The 17,149-nt window shown below is 36.4% G+C and overlaps 2 protein-coding genes across 3 annotated transcripts in view; one reads left to right on the top strand and one right to left on the bottom strand.

Annotated features, from left to right (window-relative positions):
• The window catches only part of LOC113522849 (ecdysone-induced protein 74EF), a 299,508-nt gene that overhangs the window by 87,619 nt on the left and 194,740 nt on the right, over window positions 1-17,149 (top strand). For both annotated transcript variants that reach the window (XM_052902908.1, XM_052902907.1), the window contains exon 3: window positions 1,325-1,379. The gene's annotated coding sequence lies outside the window, so the exon portion shown is untranslated. The remainder of the gene's footprint in view (window positions 1-1,324; window positions 1,380-17,149) is intronic.
• LOC113522848 (U7 snRNA-associated Sm-like protein LSm11) overlaps window positions 1-17,149 on the bottom strand; it is a 47,836-nt gene that overhangs the window by 25,280 nt on the left and 5,407 nt on the right. Inside the window, exon 2 of the mRNA XM_052902910.1 lies at window positions 13,190-13,305. Coding sequence (XP_052758870.1) covers window positions 13,190-13,305 — 116 coding nt within the window. The remainder of the gene's footprint in view (window positions 1-13,189; window positions 13,306-17,149) is intronic.

Genomic DNA, 17,149 nt, shown 5'->3' with positions numbered 1-17,149 from the left:
GGAACTGTTGATTTTTCACTGCTTCGCGACCTTGCGCGATCCCCTGTAGAGGCTCGGGGACCCCCCAAAGGGTCGCGACCCACACTTTGAAAAACATTGGCATAATTAAATGAAATAAAATTATGAGATGAGTGTAAAAAAAATCTAAATAATTCCAGATTAACCCTATCATAACAGAAATGCTATATTGTCGAACCGATGACCAAAGTAGGTAGTTGTTTAATACATGCCATTATTGACAGAAGCTAGCGCTTGTCTCGTTTTACATACATTAGCCATACACTAGTCTTTGTGTCGATTCGCGAGCTTATGCGAATTCATTATGCAGTTACGTAGGAAGATGCAACACATTCATAATTATGTATGAGCAATCTGTAAGCTCACGCAGTCGACGCTTCGAGAGTTACTGCTCTCCTTAAAGGAAGATAATTTTATTATAAGCTGTATATAAAATAATTTATTTTTATGATATTTTATTTATATGATTTGTTATTGTTCAAATCGGTTAAAAAAAGTATTTCTCTAATAAAGGTTAAAATTGGCTGTCTCAATTGTTTAATGGTCTATAAACTCATCACCACATCTCATGGTGCAATCCATGTATAATAATAAAATTACTCTTGTTTTGTCTGGGTACTTTCTACGTGTAAAATATAGGTATTTAAAAAAAAAACTATATATGTATGTATCAGTTACCTAGGATCGATAGTACAATATTTATTTTGTTCGGTACAAGATGATAATGTATAATATCTTCAGTAGTATTAAAAAGTTTAAATTAATTAAGCAAATGTGTGATTATAACGTATGGCTCATTCGACGGTCGGGCATCGACTGCGATCGCATGCGGGCCGCAGCCGCCGTCGACAGGCGGAAGCGAGCGCGCGCGCACCCGCGCAAGGCTACGCTCATGACCTCGCATCGTCTTTGTCTAGTGCTATCTAACGTCTGTTTACCCGCGAGGCCGAATGCATCATACCTTTGCCTGCCGCGTGCTTCAAACCAAATGATTATTGAAACTATAAATTTATCAATACAAACGTTTCTTTTTTAAGCGAGGCCTTGTAGATAATTGTGATAACGTTTGGCCCGATTAGGTATTTGAATTATAACGTGTAACGATAATGTTATTGTATACTAGCTATATCCCGTGGCTTCACCCGTGTGAACCAAAACATAAAAAATTCAATGTGCCAAGTTAGGATATAACATATTTAAGTATGTAAGTAGTTTTTACATGACAGATTATCAAACATCCATTCCATCCATTGTTATATACTTTCGCATTTATTATATTAATAGGATTGCACTTGACGTTTTTCAGGTATGGCTCGATATAAGAGCTGATTGGATGCCAGCGTGGGAGCCGTCAGACAGTTGTAAGTAGCAAAATACTTTACGTATATTCCTTTTTGCGTTAAAGCCGCCCGAGAGGAGTTTGTCGCAAGGCTGTCAATAAAAGTTCTAAATAGAGCAAAACGAGACGTAATTGTTAAACATGGAGCCTGCAATGAAGTGCGGAGGCTTTTTATCCGCACTTCGAATGTAGACGACCTTGTCATTGCTAACAATTCGGGGTGAACCGCTTATGTCGAATATAGTGCGGGTACGGACAGCAAGAGCTCATTTATAATAAAAAAAAAATGACTATTTTTATGTACTTATGTATTAAATTGACTTTTAAAACATGATAGATAGATACTCTTTATTGTTTCCTCCAAACGATTACAAATATAAACTTATTATAAATATGAACAATTACAAGAAATAATCACAAGGAGAAAACAATGAGCGACCTTATCGCTAAAAGCGATCTCTTCCAGGCAACCTTTGGTTTTCAACCAAAAAAATTCTGTTAGTTCTAAATATAGAGATGTGATACATATAATAATATAAATATATATCCCTACTCATGATTATATATATAGCATGATACTTAAAAATTAATAAACTAAAATTTAAAAGATTCTATTTTTCTCAGTTGACCAAACCTAGACTAAACATCTCTGAAATCTGATTTACACAAAGCAAACTTATCTTTGAATTGGAGTATTTTAAAGTTTAGAGACTACAGATCTCAAATTTAATTATTTTTTTTTAACTAAGTCATTCAAGACTAGAAATCTTTGAAACCTTATTGACACAAAGCAATCATTACGCTACGGAGAGAGCAAAACATGACTTTAAAAAAAAGTATGGAAAAATTTATAGAATATATTTAAGACCAACATACAAATATAAGAAACGTTCTCGTTTTATAAATAAAATCATCGATACGATCAATAAATATTGAAGAGCGTGAAATAACTGTTAATCCTCTATTTACAATGTTATCAGCAAACAAGTGGACTCTTGTAGTAAAGTGCTTCCTCCAACTCGGCACCCCCCCCCCCTTCAAGATAAAAATACCTATACAAAATTGTAAATCTAATCTTAATATTTGGGTCAGACCTTGATACTGAAGCGTCTGTTAATTTATTATAATCACAATGATTTATTGATAGTAAAGCTGTTGATTTAAGTTACATAAGAAGCAACAAAGTAACAAATGATATATTGACATTAATATAATACAAAAGTTCATATTCATTCACCCGAGTTAAGTATTATCAGTAGTTTCAGCTTCTATAGACGACAGTTTAATATCTTGTATTGATTCAATAAAGAAAGAGATATACTTATAATCAGGTAAAGATTGATAAATAACTTAGCACTTAGAGTATTTCTTGAGAAAGACAATTGAAATTAGCAACGCTCCCGGCTTCATTTCAAAGTCTTTTTCTGCAACTGTTGTGAACAGATTGGCAGTTGGCACCTTACACTTTACACATATTTTGCAGGGCAAATATAGGCTATAGTAATCTCGCTTCTATGAACAATAATATTTTTATACTAGGTACTCCTACTAATAATAATAAAAAATACTTGTATATCAAATCTACAGACAACAGATTCGTTTTTTTTCGGGTCGCACAGATACATGCTCTTTTCATATGATAAATACCATAAATCCATAATTATCTTTGAAGCTGACTTTAAAAAAGATGTTATTCATAAGACTTTTCAAGACAAGGGTTTCATTTACTTCTACATTGTCACATACAACGTTACGCCATTATATTATATCACGAGCATAGTAAATAACCCAAGATTCTTTCATAACCACCTTCGAACAATCATTTGCTATCGAGCCGCTGCGTCCATCAAGGTGAACGACTGCCGAAAACAACCTACTGATAAATGGATCAAGCCGACGAGGAAGTATCGTGCTCGATTCGTCCTAGCCAGCCCTTGTTACGCACACGGAGGCATGTGTGCGTACACGCTCGAGCGACGCACACACGCTAAAGACGACCATGAGATAACTGACATCACAACAAGGTCCCGCCAATTGGTATGGTTAGCAACGCCACACCAATTAAACTGTAAATTGTAATACGATTTTGGTAATGAAATATATTTCATCAATGTCTTCACAAATATACGGTATCTTTACTTCTTTATACAGCAATGGTTGTTATAGGCAAACTAACATAAGGTCGTATGCTCAGGTATTTGGAAGGCTAAAAAATTTCTGTAAGTCAGCAAATTTCTTCAGATCAACTCAAAAACTAATATACAAAGATTAATAGCACTCTGGTTTTTAACCCAGAATCAAGAGTTTGGCTTACAGCCGAGAGTAACACAGTTAAGGAAGTTTTCTGACGCCACACACGCGGGTGGTATTTACAAACAATATGCACTTAGCATTTAAAGATTAATATTTTTTTTGTGCCGATTACATCATTCGATAGTTTATTTATAATCAATTACATTGAATGCAACAAAAAACTCATTACAATTCGTACACATTCAGAAGACTCTTACAATTCATATTTGGTGAAGAGACTTTGTATAAAAGTCAACCATATATACGGATTTCACTCATATGGATGATGATGATGATCTCAGCCGTTACTGTCCACTGCTGAACATAGGCCTTCCCCTATTAGGGTATTTTACTAGTAGTTGTCACGTTTATCAAGCGTTTTAAGAAGGACCCTACACCCCATTTCTCAACCATTAAGTTCCCTTAGTCGCCTTTCACGACACCTATGAAAAAGAAAGGGGTGGCCTATTCTATGCCGGGATTACACGACAATCTCGTACAGTATACTGTTAAACAATTATGTTTGTAGGGCTATCTTTCTGTATAAAATATGAAGTTACAGTATATAAAAATATAACACAAATCCTCAGGAGTATTAAATCCTCAGGTATAATAAAGATCACCGAATATGTATTCTGTCCTAGTCTTGCCTTGTCTGGTTCATTTATTTATTTGCCACTTCTACAAACAAGCTTACTAGGGAGGGGAGAGGGAAGTATCTTGTTTTTTTGGACAAGAGGAAAGTTTTGTATGGGCGTGGTCCATTTTCCTGCTATCCGTACCAGCACGTGCATCACGCATGCTGTGTAACATACAGTAATGACAGTGTTTGCTGCGACAGCCGGCGGCCTTCGGGCCGCGACGGCATCGCCACCGGTTCGAAAGAATATTTTTAACTTAGGGCCCACGCAATAGCTCCCAAATGGGTTTCGATTCGTGCATACGGCGGACATTTTTGTAGCGCAAATCGAGTTGGCGGCTAATTGGTATAGGAATGCAGGCTGGTGTGGGACGGACGAAAGTTGCGTCTACGAGTATCTCGATCTGGTTAAATCGTTACGTACGTGTACGTCGTTACAATGTCAAATAAATCATTTTAATGTGCGTGAAACCTTAAACTTGTATTATTCACTGTCTGTATTTTTTTTTTTTTTATACAACTTAGAATGGCAAACAAGCTAACGGTCCACCTGATGGAAAGTGGTAACCGTCGTCTATAGACATGAGCAGTAACATGGACATAACAGAGTATACTGTTTCGCCCATGATACCCCCCATGCGTTGCCATCCCTGAGGACTCAGGTGTTATTCCTCTGTACCCAATATGTGCGTGTCATCTAATCATTTAAATGATTAAACTGTCTAATCAATATTTGCTAATGGTAGCTTGCACTTTTGTCCGCTGAATTAGGATAAAATAGCCCGTTTGATGCAATTGGCTCAGTACCGTTCCTTATGACAATCTATGAGGGAAGCCTATGTTTAGCAATGGACAGGTAGTGGCTAAAATGACGATAATGATGACCCTGTGTGATAGATAGTGGTCTATTTGTGTATCAACTTTATTGAAATCCATACAGCCGTTTTAGAATGAGAACAAACATACACAACACTTTACAAACGTTCATGTATATAATATTTGTACAATAATATACAGTATAGTAATTTAAACAGAGGAATAACACCTGAGTCCTCAGGAATGGCAACGCATGGGGGGTATCATGGGCGAAACAGTATACTCTGTTATGTCCATGGTACTGCTCATGTCTATAGGCGACGGTTACCACTTTCCATCAGGTGGGCCGTCAGCTTGTTTTCCATTCTAAGTTGTATAAAAAAAAAAGATGAAGCAGTAATAAATTTACAATCAGCAGCCACATTATTATATGCAATTGTGGTGAATTAAGTATCTATTTTTTTTTAATGGGTGATAATGGAATGGCAAGCCCACCCGCGCTATCGGTATACACCGGCGGGGCTCCAGTGAAGGATGATAGATGAGGATGAAGCAGGTCAATTAGCCCATCGTGACGAATTCAACAAGAATTGTTCACGATGGTTTCCAGGGGGAACCACGTGGAGGTCGACCTAATAGCGCATATTGCTAGCAATGGGGCTGTCAAACTCCATTGCTAACAATCCCTTTCCCCCCTAAGTATCTATTAGCATATATGTTCATTGATCGGGATGAAAAATAACCTATAATACCGTATAATACCTGTATACCAAATTACATCATGATTGGTTAAGCCGTAAAGTCACCAAAGGGTAACAAACAAACTTAGTTATATATTTATAATATTAAGATGCAACAGTCTTACATTGAACGACTGTTAGGTTTCATCTAGCATTGCATTTATCTACTGTGTCCACATATAAAGATAAATATAAACAAACAAGCGCGACAGTGACAAAAAATCGACCGTCAAAATTCTTTAAACAAATTTTTCGGATATAAAACACAGGGGAGTTTTGATAAAATTGATTTACCTGAATAATTGTAAAATAAAATTTTTAAAAAACTTTTATACTACACAAACCTCGTATTTATAATATTAAGATGCAACATTCTTACATTGAACGACTGTTAGGTTTCATCCAGCATTGCTTTTATCTACTATATCCACATATAAAGATAAATATAAACAAACAGGCGCGACAGTGACAAAAAATCGACCGTCAAAATTCTTTAAACAAATTTTTCGGATATAAAACTTTTTATGACCACCATACTACAAGTATTTATAAGTACAACGTATGTACACACCTATCATTATGTAGTTCCGTTGATTCTAACACATACCTTTGTTCTTTTTTCGAGAGTTTAATCCTTTTAAATTTTTATTTTAAATAATATAAAAATCTTTTCTATTAAAAAAAAATTATTTATGTAGTGGGTTAAGTTATTAATATACTGTACAAACATTTTAATTCAGTAATTCCTAATATTCTTGCCAATATTGGCAAAAGGACCAAAGTGACCGATATGGCCCAAAGAATAAGCAAGCTGGAGTGGCAATGGGCTGGTCACATAGCTAGAAGAACCGACAACCGATGGGGAAAAAGGCTCTTGAGTAGTGACTCAGTACGGGAAAACGCAGTGTAGGACGACGCCCCACTAGATGGAGTGACGTCCTCAAATGCATTGCAGGAAGTCAGTGGATGCAGGTGGTTAAGGACCGTTCCTTATGGCCGTGTATGGGGGAGGCCTATGTCCAGCAGTGGACGGATAATAGCTGAAATGACGTTGATTAATGAATACTGGTAATGTTCAAAATGATATATCGATACCATGCTTGTGCTAGTCTTAGAGATTGTATCTGTGTATTCCAGACAACAGCAGATATGTTTTTTTTATACAACTTAGAATGACAACAAGCTGACGGCCCACCCGATGGAAAGTGGTAACCGTCGCGTTTACACATGAGCAATACTATGGACATAACAGAGTATACTGTTTTGCCCATGATACCCCCCATGCGTTGGCATTCCTGAGGACTCAGGTGTTATTCCTCTGTACCCTGTAACTTCACTGTCATATCCCACCCTTCAAACCGAAACACAGCCATGCAAACACAACTGCTTCACGATAGAAACACGAATAGGACAGAGGTACCCAAGCAAACGACTTTTGTACAAAGTCTCCCACTGGTGATGATGGATGATGATGATGATGATGATTACTAATATTATAAATATGAAAGTTTGCTTTGCTGCCTTTTGGCACCATTACGGCCCAACCAAACATAATATTTGGGATGGCGAAGGACATAAGCTCCTATTTATACCGGTCAATCAACAAAACCCGATCACGCGAAAGACGTCTCGACTGAAAGCCGGCATATTTATAATTAAATTGTTAAAAACATCAAAGTGTCCACAGTACTGTAATCGCGACGTTCAAATGTTCAATAAAAACTGCGACTATCAACAAAGAATATACATAAAATCAACATATTAAAATTCAAGGCGAGCGTAGGGCGCCGCAGGGCTGCGTAAACAAGGAAACGTGATATTAGTACGTAATGTACACTTGAGCGAGCAATTAAAAAAGTTAACACTACCAACAAACTGTGGAAAGATTTGAACATTTATTCTTATCATGTTGTTGTTATCTTCTAACTGTACACAAATAAGTACCAAAAATTTTATATAGAAATTTATTGATATTGAAGGTAACCTAAGGTAGGTTATCTATATATATAAACTAGTATGAATATAATATTTTATTATATAATACTTTGAATATGATAAAATTTGCAAAAAAATAAGTTTATCGATACTATTACCATGGGATAAATATGTAAGTAAGTAGTAATTTTTTAATTATAAAAGTATTATTAAAATTGATTCGTAATTACGGATATGTCGTGTAATATACACATATACCAAAAAAAACTGCCAAATTATGGATCAGCAATCCGCACGTGACTACCACAATGTTGCAGGTGTCTCCTATGTATGCTACAGTAACTGTTTACTATCAGCCAGCCTAAGCCAGCCTCTACACAACGCCCCAATTTTTTTTCTGGGTCTCTTACCGCCCCTATTAGTCCTGCAGCGCCCACAAAAGGGCGTTATTGCCCACTTTGGGATTTTCGTTTTGAGATTGGATTAAAAATGAAATTGTTACCATATATGTACCTACGGTAGGTATAGTCATGACAAGCAAGTCTAGTTTACGTTCCGAGTTTGTGACTCATAAAAATGTCTCGGAAGAGCCTTGGTTGTCGCCAGGCTTGTACGCTGCGCCTGCGCCGACACGTCTTTATCCTATTAATGGCGCCGTACAATCTGAGCGTCGTACAGACGATAATTTTTTTTTTCTACAGGAATAAACTACTTTTTAACTGACTTCAAAAAAGGTTAGAAATTCGTTCGTATGTTTTTTTTTTGTAAGATAACAAACCTCATAACTTTTTTATTCATAAACCGTAAATTTTATCATATTCAAAGTATTATATAATGAAATATTATATTCATACTAGTTTATTTATTTAAATATATATATATATATATATATATATATATATATATATATATATATATATATATATATATATATATATATATATATAAAAAATTTTAAAATATTCGAATTTTTCATTTTTCAATTGAATCACCAGTGGGAGACTTTGTACAAAAGTCGATTGCTTAGGTACCTCTGTCCTATTCGTGTTTCTACCGTGAAGCAGTTGTGTTTGCATGGCTGTGTTTCGGTTTGAAGGGTGGGATATGGCGTGAATTTACAAGGTACAGAGGAATAACACCTGAGTCCTCAGGAATGGCAACGCATGGGGGTATCATGGACGAAACTGTGTATGTACTGTTAAGTCCATGGTACTGCTCATGTCTATAGGCGACGGTTACCACTTTCCATCAGGTAGGTCTTTAACTTGTTTGCCATTCTAAGTCGTATAAAAAAAAATTCGAAACATAATTTTTTTTGCACGAAATAAATTAGATTAAGGTAAATAATAATAGCTAAATATAGAAATCTATCTAAAGATGTATGTTTATACAATAGGTGGGTACTGCATTATCACGTGGTCAATACATTATCGACTTGAAAGGTCGATGCTGTGTATTTATACACTATAATGTTATTCTATTACATTTGCAGAGACACGATAATAAGTTTACATACATACGTACATTTAGTTTTTAAATTAAAATAACTGTTTAATCATCAAAATAAAAAATATAAATTTAACCACGATTGATGTTTCTTTTTTGTGTAACGCAGTCTTAAATTATTAATGGTATAAAAATAAAATGGTGATTTTCAAACGGTCCCTCTGAAAAGCATCGGGGTTAATTTATGACTAAATTGCCACGATGAGTTTTATTTTATCCTTGAGTTTAAACTTGGGTTAAACTAAAAACGCAAGCAGGGTTACCATTACATTTTCATTCATTTAAAAAACCCTTAAAACTATATTTTTTAATGTAATAACTACCTATTTAACTTACGTGTAATTTAGTAAACTCTAAGTCTTGAAGAGGCTTGCGCTCAAGTCACAGCTGCTCAAAGCTAAAGGGCCCAGATGGTCCCGAATCTAGTCGACATTCCTCGACCAAAATATACGTAAGTTAAACAGGTCCACTAGAGTAACTATAAAAGATTATGGAAAATTTTACTTTTTTCATATACCTACGCTCCTATGGTTTAAAGCCAACTGTGTACTGTATGATGTCCATGCATTTGTTTACTCTCTATAGAACATTACCGTCCAAATATCCGGCCTGTCCCCGCTAAATATAACATGTCCGTCACTTGTACATACGCTATATGCGCAAACGCATGCCTATGGAGGAGTCAATAACTTCACCGTTCTCGCGGAAAACATAAACCGACATATCAGTAACGTCTCGTGATACAAACATAAAGGAATCTATTTATATTTTACTACAAAGACATACCCTGAAAGATTCAAAATCAACTTTTTCCTTGACGTCTATTTTATTAAGCGTTCAAAAAGAGGGAGGGAGTTCTCGATTTGCCAGTGTTACGCGGTTACGACATCAGCCAGTGTTGCCAGATTGGATATTTTTAACAATTTTGAGTTAAAAAAAATCTGTTCTTGACTTATTGGTGAAATGAAATTCTTTGAAGAAAAGTGAAAAAGGCTTGGAGAAATATAGGTATTTTTTGACAATTCTGGTACGTGTAAACTGTATAGCTGTATATAAACATAATAAAATATATGAATGAAGCAAAACACGAGAATAGGATAAGAGAAGAGCTAAATGTAAAAGTATAGGTAAGGGCGTTTTTATCGTCGTTCACTTTGTACATGGAAAAAATGTAAAAAAAATTGATATAACACTGATTGGGTAAAAGTGAAGGAAATCGTATCAAAAATTTGGCGAAAAACTGACAAATTTAATATTATTTCTGAACGAATTTTGATAATAATAAGAAGTATATTTAACTGCGACTATAATTTAGATAAAACCCAAAAAATAACAGGTACATTAACAGTTCGCGACTTTCGAAAATTATTTTTTGTATCGATAGCATTTATGCCCTTGGAAATTTTCTGACGAAACTGACGTTTTTGTTTGCAGAGCAAAAAACTGTCTGATGCAACGCAAAACTTTGTAGATACATGACTCCGCGTTCTAAATTATAAATATTTTCAACCTGTCTAAAAACACATGTCTCGGTCCGTCGGTGTCATGAACCATCATGAGTCACGACTGAAGTCACTGTGTTGTTGTAAAACGAAATGAAAAATAAAACTTTTGTCGGAAGGTAACCATTTTTTTTTCACTCTAAAATATAGAGCCACTATTATTAGTATGAGAAACAAATATTTTTAAGAATTCGCTTTTATGAAGGTATGCATAAAAGCTTTATTGTATATATTGATATCTAAAATAAATAACAGGTAATAAAAAAAAATATATATATAAAGTACTCAGGTGGATTTATCCTATGAAGGGATTACTTCTAGTCGACTCAACTTTCATCATCATCATCGTTTCAGCCATAAACTCATACTCCATTACCCTACTGGACAGAAAACTCAATTGTCAAGTGCCTTGTAAATAGAGGTGAATAATATCGGCGTGAATTTACAGGGTACAGAGGAATAACACCTGAGTCCTCAGGAATGGCCACGCATGGGGGGTATCATGGGCGAAACAGTATACTCTGTTATGTCCATGATACTGCTTATGTCTATAGGCGACGGTTACCACTTTCCATCAGGTAGGCTGTCAGCTTATTTGCCATTCTAAGTTGTATAAAAGAATATATATCCAATAACTATATATTGAGTTCCTCCATACGATGATGACCACCCATTACGTTATCGCCCATACCAGTCTGATATCTATATTCACTACGAGCGGATTCTTTTGTTAAATAACCGATACTTAATATATCTCTATTAGATATTGTAACTACAATTATTATGTATGTTTATAATTACTCCTCTCCATCCAAAGGTTGCCTGGAAGAGATCGCTTTTAGCGATAACGTCGCCCATTGTTTTCTCATTGTGATTATTTCTTATAATTGTTTATATCTAGAACAAGTTTACTATTGTAATCTTTTGGAGGAAACAATAAAGAATATCTATCTATCTACATATAACCCACCGTTACTTGTAAAATCTTTGATGAAAAACTTAACTCTGGGGTTAAAGTCTCGTCTTCATACGTCCGCGGTATTCGCGGAAGCACATCGACCCACATTCGGGTAATAACTGTGGAAATTCTTCAAAACTATATAGTAAGGGCTTTGTTTCTATTTCGGTGTGGGATCACTCATCATCCGTTGCACTGTTCCGGATTGGAGTTACGCCAGAACTTCACAAAGGATGCACAGGGCTCGGCGTTATGACGACCCAACTTGTGGCATGAGAATAAATCTAGTCTTTATTCTTATGGTTGTGAAATACCGTTAGAAAGAATATTTGCTTTGAATATGTGATACTTAATTCTTATTTAATAAATAGATAGCTCCATATTCAGCTAATATTAAGCATGCAAATTATAGTTTTTTTTTTTATTTACTAATTAATTTTACAATAAATAAACAAATTTATCATAAACAAATTCGTACAAGAACATGTCAAATTATTAAATTTTATATGTATACTCAAATTATTATAGTTACATCGTCATAGTCGTAGAATACTGTCGGATCTTTATACGTAACTTTGTCAGATCCGTCAGTATTCTACGATTATGACGAAATGTATGTTATAAACGTAATATTAGTTTTAAAACTGTATTGTTTCTTCTCATATTGTATTGTATAAATACATTTTGATATTTTTCCTGACATTGTTTAGAAATTACAGTAAAGTTACAGGGTACAGACACATAACACCCTAATCTTAAGGAATGGCAACGCATGATAGGAACTATCACATCATACCAGCCTTTAACTGTCTACTACTCAAGATCCTCTCCTTTGGAGGGGTTTTGCCAGTAGTTGTCACGCTTGGCAGGCGGATCGACAACTGTAGTTAGACTTTAGAGATGTTTTAAGAGGGACGCTGCTGCACATCCCTCGCCCTCCCTTAGTCGCCTCATACAACACCCACGAGAAAGGAAGAGGTGGCTTATTCTATGCTGGGACCATACGGCAATTCTTGAACTGTCATGTATAGCAATAAAATTACAAGGTTCGAAGGCATAACACTTTAATGCTTAAAAATGTCAATGATTTATGGTTTAAGGGTTTTTATGGGTGAGATGATAGACGAGAATCAAAGCAGGTCTGTTAGCCCATCGTGACGAATTCCACTAGAATTAACCATGATAGTTTCTAGGGGAATCGCGTGGAGGTCGACCTGATAGTGTGTATTGCTAATAACGGGAAAATTAGACCCCATTACTAACAATCCCTTTCACCCCAATGATTAGGGTACCATAAGTTTCATAGTGTATTCGATGATCCATGGCGTTGCATTTGTCTATAGGCGATGGTTATCGCTTTCTAACAGGTTTGTGGTTAGCGTGTTTACCATTCTAAGTCTCAAAAAAACATATTTTAGTTAAAATATTGCTTGACTTACATACCTTAATCCTGAGTCTATTATCAACGCATTCCTTGAGAGTGGCCAGAGGACCGTCCATTGCCTGTATGCGGGTCAGCACATTATGGCTAACTTTTTCTTTGCGCACAGGTGCCGTAACTGAAAAAAAAAAACATTAAACGACATTAAATATACAAGAGAATCGATGAGAAACGTTAGGTGAGGATGAAGTTACTCAGTCTACCTATTATGACGAACTTGCTAGGAATCAAACACAATGCTTTCCAGAATGCGCCTTTCAACAGCCAAGCCTTACTCTGTTAGAGTAAATTACCAACAATTCCCAATACGATCCGGTATCTCCTCTCTTCAATAGAGATAACTTCAAGTACATAAATAATATTATGTATTTATTTTTATGTACTTACTATTTATACATATAATTATAGAAATAAAACTTTGCAATACTAATAAGTGGGCATGTGTTGTCACCATAGAATAGGCCATCCTTTGGTGTGGGAGTGGTAGCAGCGAACCCCTTAAAACATCTCTAAAGTCTAACTACGGTTGCCAATTCAAGGGAAGACTTATGTTCAGCAGTGGACAGTTAAAGGCTGATGAATCGTAACAAGTCAATGACCTATGTGTTAAATACCTATGTATTATCTATGACACACTTATCACACCTGTTAAAATATTGGCGTAATACGATGACGTCAAATCGCTGTTTAGTGACACAGACTTTATGAAATTGAAAATTGATCATAACACCCCAGAAACTTTAGCAGTACATTTAAAAAAAAAATACGAAGCATACTCAAGTTCCTTGAATCTGAGAACTTGCAGCCAGAGTCATAATACCCGAAAATAATTTAAATCAGATGCAGCCGGTACGAGAAATTTAAATTTATTTTTGACTTTCACGGGAATATTGCACACAGTGCTAAAAATTCAAAGAAATGTACTTGAAATATCTCGGAACGTAAACCATGCCACTGACTAGATTGATACAAAAATGCAACAGTTGATAGAAAAGGGAATTCAACGTGTAAAATATATAATAGAATAGAAATTCCAAATGAAACCGAGAGCCGGTCAAAATTAATTAAACAACAGGTTCCCCGATAGGCAGATACGGATCGCGAATGCAAATTGTTTCATTACTTCACTTTTGCTATTTAGAAAGAGATAGCTTTTATGCATTCTCTTTATCGCATCTCTCCACGATACAAACCATATAAATTTCTATCAACATACATGTAATACAGAACAAATCTGTTTTAACGCCAGTTAGTCACTAGTTGTTAATTTAAAAATAACAACGTAAAACTAACGATAAATCTATGCAGCTCTCGAGTCGAGGTACCAGGGAGGCATGGCTCGCATGCGGTCGCCGATCGCGAATTACTTTCACTCCACTATCCCCGGGCGCTGACCGCACGGCCGGGGTCGTCGCCCGCGAGCCGAGCGCGGGAAACGCCACCCGCCATCATGCCATTCAGAAAAGCGCGCCATGTTTACACAGATGCGCGCCGAAACGCGTTTCATTGCATCACTTCCGTTTGCGTTCCGTTTCGTGATTCTTATGCGTTCGGATTGCACGTGCCGATTTGATTTTCTGCATTGCATTACTTGCTCTCTCACATTTTGTCCGCGAAACCGGGGAACTATTAATAGAATACAAACGCTTGGCCTACCTAACACTATATTTAGAAAAGTACGGGAGTCTAGTACTAGCTACCGATAAATCATTATCGGAATAAGAACTAAGCGTGGAATGTTTTAATAATGTTAAATACCACTTAATTTATCATCTACCAGATGATTATTATTGCTATGTCATATCTATCGCCATATCGCTCCGTTGCGTATACATTTAAGGAACAATAAGTATTTTTAAATTATGCGTCGTCCCGAGGTCTATGCCTATATAAATAAAGATTGCTTACATTATGATAATTAACAAACCACCCATAGAGTGCAGTAAACAATAAAGATACACACTGATAATACAAGATTCGATAATGCAAAAATTCATGTCAACATCGGCGCGTGCGTACTCAGCGGTGATAAGTTATCACTTAACAGAATTGTAAACATAGCTATACCCCTTGAAACAATTTAAATAATTCTAAGGTTATTTGCACTAAAGTGCTGATCAATTTAAAAAGTAGAAAAAAAAAAGTTTAAGCACTAAGGCATAGAAGTTTAGTTTCATTGCCTTTTTAAAAGTTGACCCAATACGCGTACGAGACGACGGTCCCAGGCGAATCTGGATGGACGTCAACGACCGATGCAACGATGCGCCGGCGCCGCGCGCAACAGAGACAACATGCATCCCACTCATGTGGAAAGCGGTTACGCAACAATTGTGTACTGCGAAAGTCGTCTAGCGAAGCGCGCCGTAACTCTGCGTCTCTAGATAACAAGATAAAGCAAACTATACATACGAGGTCTGTCCGGAAAGTTCGTATAAAAGTGTTCTGGAATGCGAGAAAGAGGAGTGGGGAGGCCAGGTAAGCGCAGGACCCCTTCCTTATGTCCCTAACAATGCTTCAGTTCTGGTCTGACCGCCGTGCGGTGCGAACTGGCTTGTCACGCCATCTGTGAAGTTACCTCTTAACGAAACCCCGTCGGCATGGAGCCCGCTTCCGTTGAAGAGCAGCGCGTCGTAATCAAGTTTCTCTCGAAACTCGGCAAGAATGGCCGTGAAATTTTTGCCGATCTCAGAACAGTTTATGGGGATGATGCTGTGAAGGAACCAACCGTCCACAAGTGGCTAAAAAGATTCAGAGAGGGCCGAGAAAGAGTTCGATGTTCGGGGGATTGTCCATCAAGAATTCGTCCCTCCAGGCCAGACAGTTGATGGAAAATTCTACGTCGATGTGCTCAGACGCCTCAAAGCTCGTGTGGCACGAGTTCGTCCAGAATTGGCGCGAGAGGGGCGTTGGATTCTTCACCACGACAATGCCCCTGCCCACACCTCTCTTGTTGTCCGTGAGTTTTTGAGTAAAAATTCCATTACGGTGACCGAACACCCCCCCCTATTCGCCGGATTTGGCCTCGTGTGACTTCTTCTTGTTCCCAAAAACCAAATTGGTACTTCGGGGGCGGCATTTGGGGGACATAAATGAGATAAAAAAAGCTACGACGGGGCAGCTGAGAAACCTACAACCAGAGGACTTTCAAGGAGCCTTCTCACAGTGGAAACGGCGTTGGCACAAGTGCATTATGTCACAGGGGGAGTACTTTGAAGGGGATAAAATTGATTTACCTGAATAATTGTAAAATAAAATTTTTAAAAAACTTTTATACGTACTTTCCGGACAAACCTCGTATCTGAAGCGAGATATTTTAAACCGTCTTTGCATTATCTATGGGAGTGCTAGAGCTACTGGATCTTGGAGAACCACTTGATATTAATAATAGATTAGTTCGAATGATTTATACAGATTGAATCGAAATCATTTACATACTTTCAAAGGAGTGTTTTGCTTATTAAACATTGCATGTGTAACTCCTATAAATTACTAAAATAAATTTTGATATAAACATATAAAAATAAAATTAAACAAAATAGAAGAAAGTCTCCACAAGTAGCATTCGTTCACGAGTATGACGTATGAGCCAAGATTATTGTAAAATAAATTGTTGATTTAAAAAAAAACGCAGAATAACTTCAATAACATAACAAAATACACATTAAAACGGCTGATAGAGATGTTTATTTTTTTTTTAATGGGTGATAATGGAATGGTAACCCCACCCGCGCTATCGGTATACACCGGGGGGCTCCAGCGAAGGATGATAGGTGAGGACGAAGGTTAGACTTTGTACAAAAGACTTCGGTCTATCTAGTTATTTCTGTCGGCAAACTGAGAATGTTTAATTCTCTTTAAAGTTAAAATTTTAATGTAATATTACGAATATTATTAGCGAATTCATTCTACCATAAATCAGTATAGAATGAATTTGTAATTTTAAATAAACGACTTTTACACTT

The sequence above is a fragment of the Galleria mellonella genome, unplaced genomic scaffold, assembly GCF_026898425.1.
Source record: "Galleria mellonella isolate WM207_F2 unplaced genomic scaffold, CSIRO_AGI_GalMel_v1 utg962, whole genome shotgun sequence".
NCBI lineage: Eukaryota > Metazoa > Arthropoda > Insecta > Lepidoptera > Pyralidae > Galleria > Galleria mellonella.
This window is presented reverse-complemented; position numbering and strand designations above follow the sequence as displayed.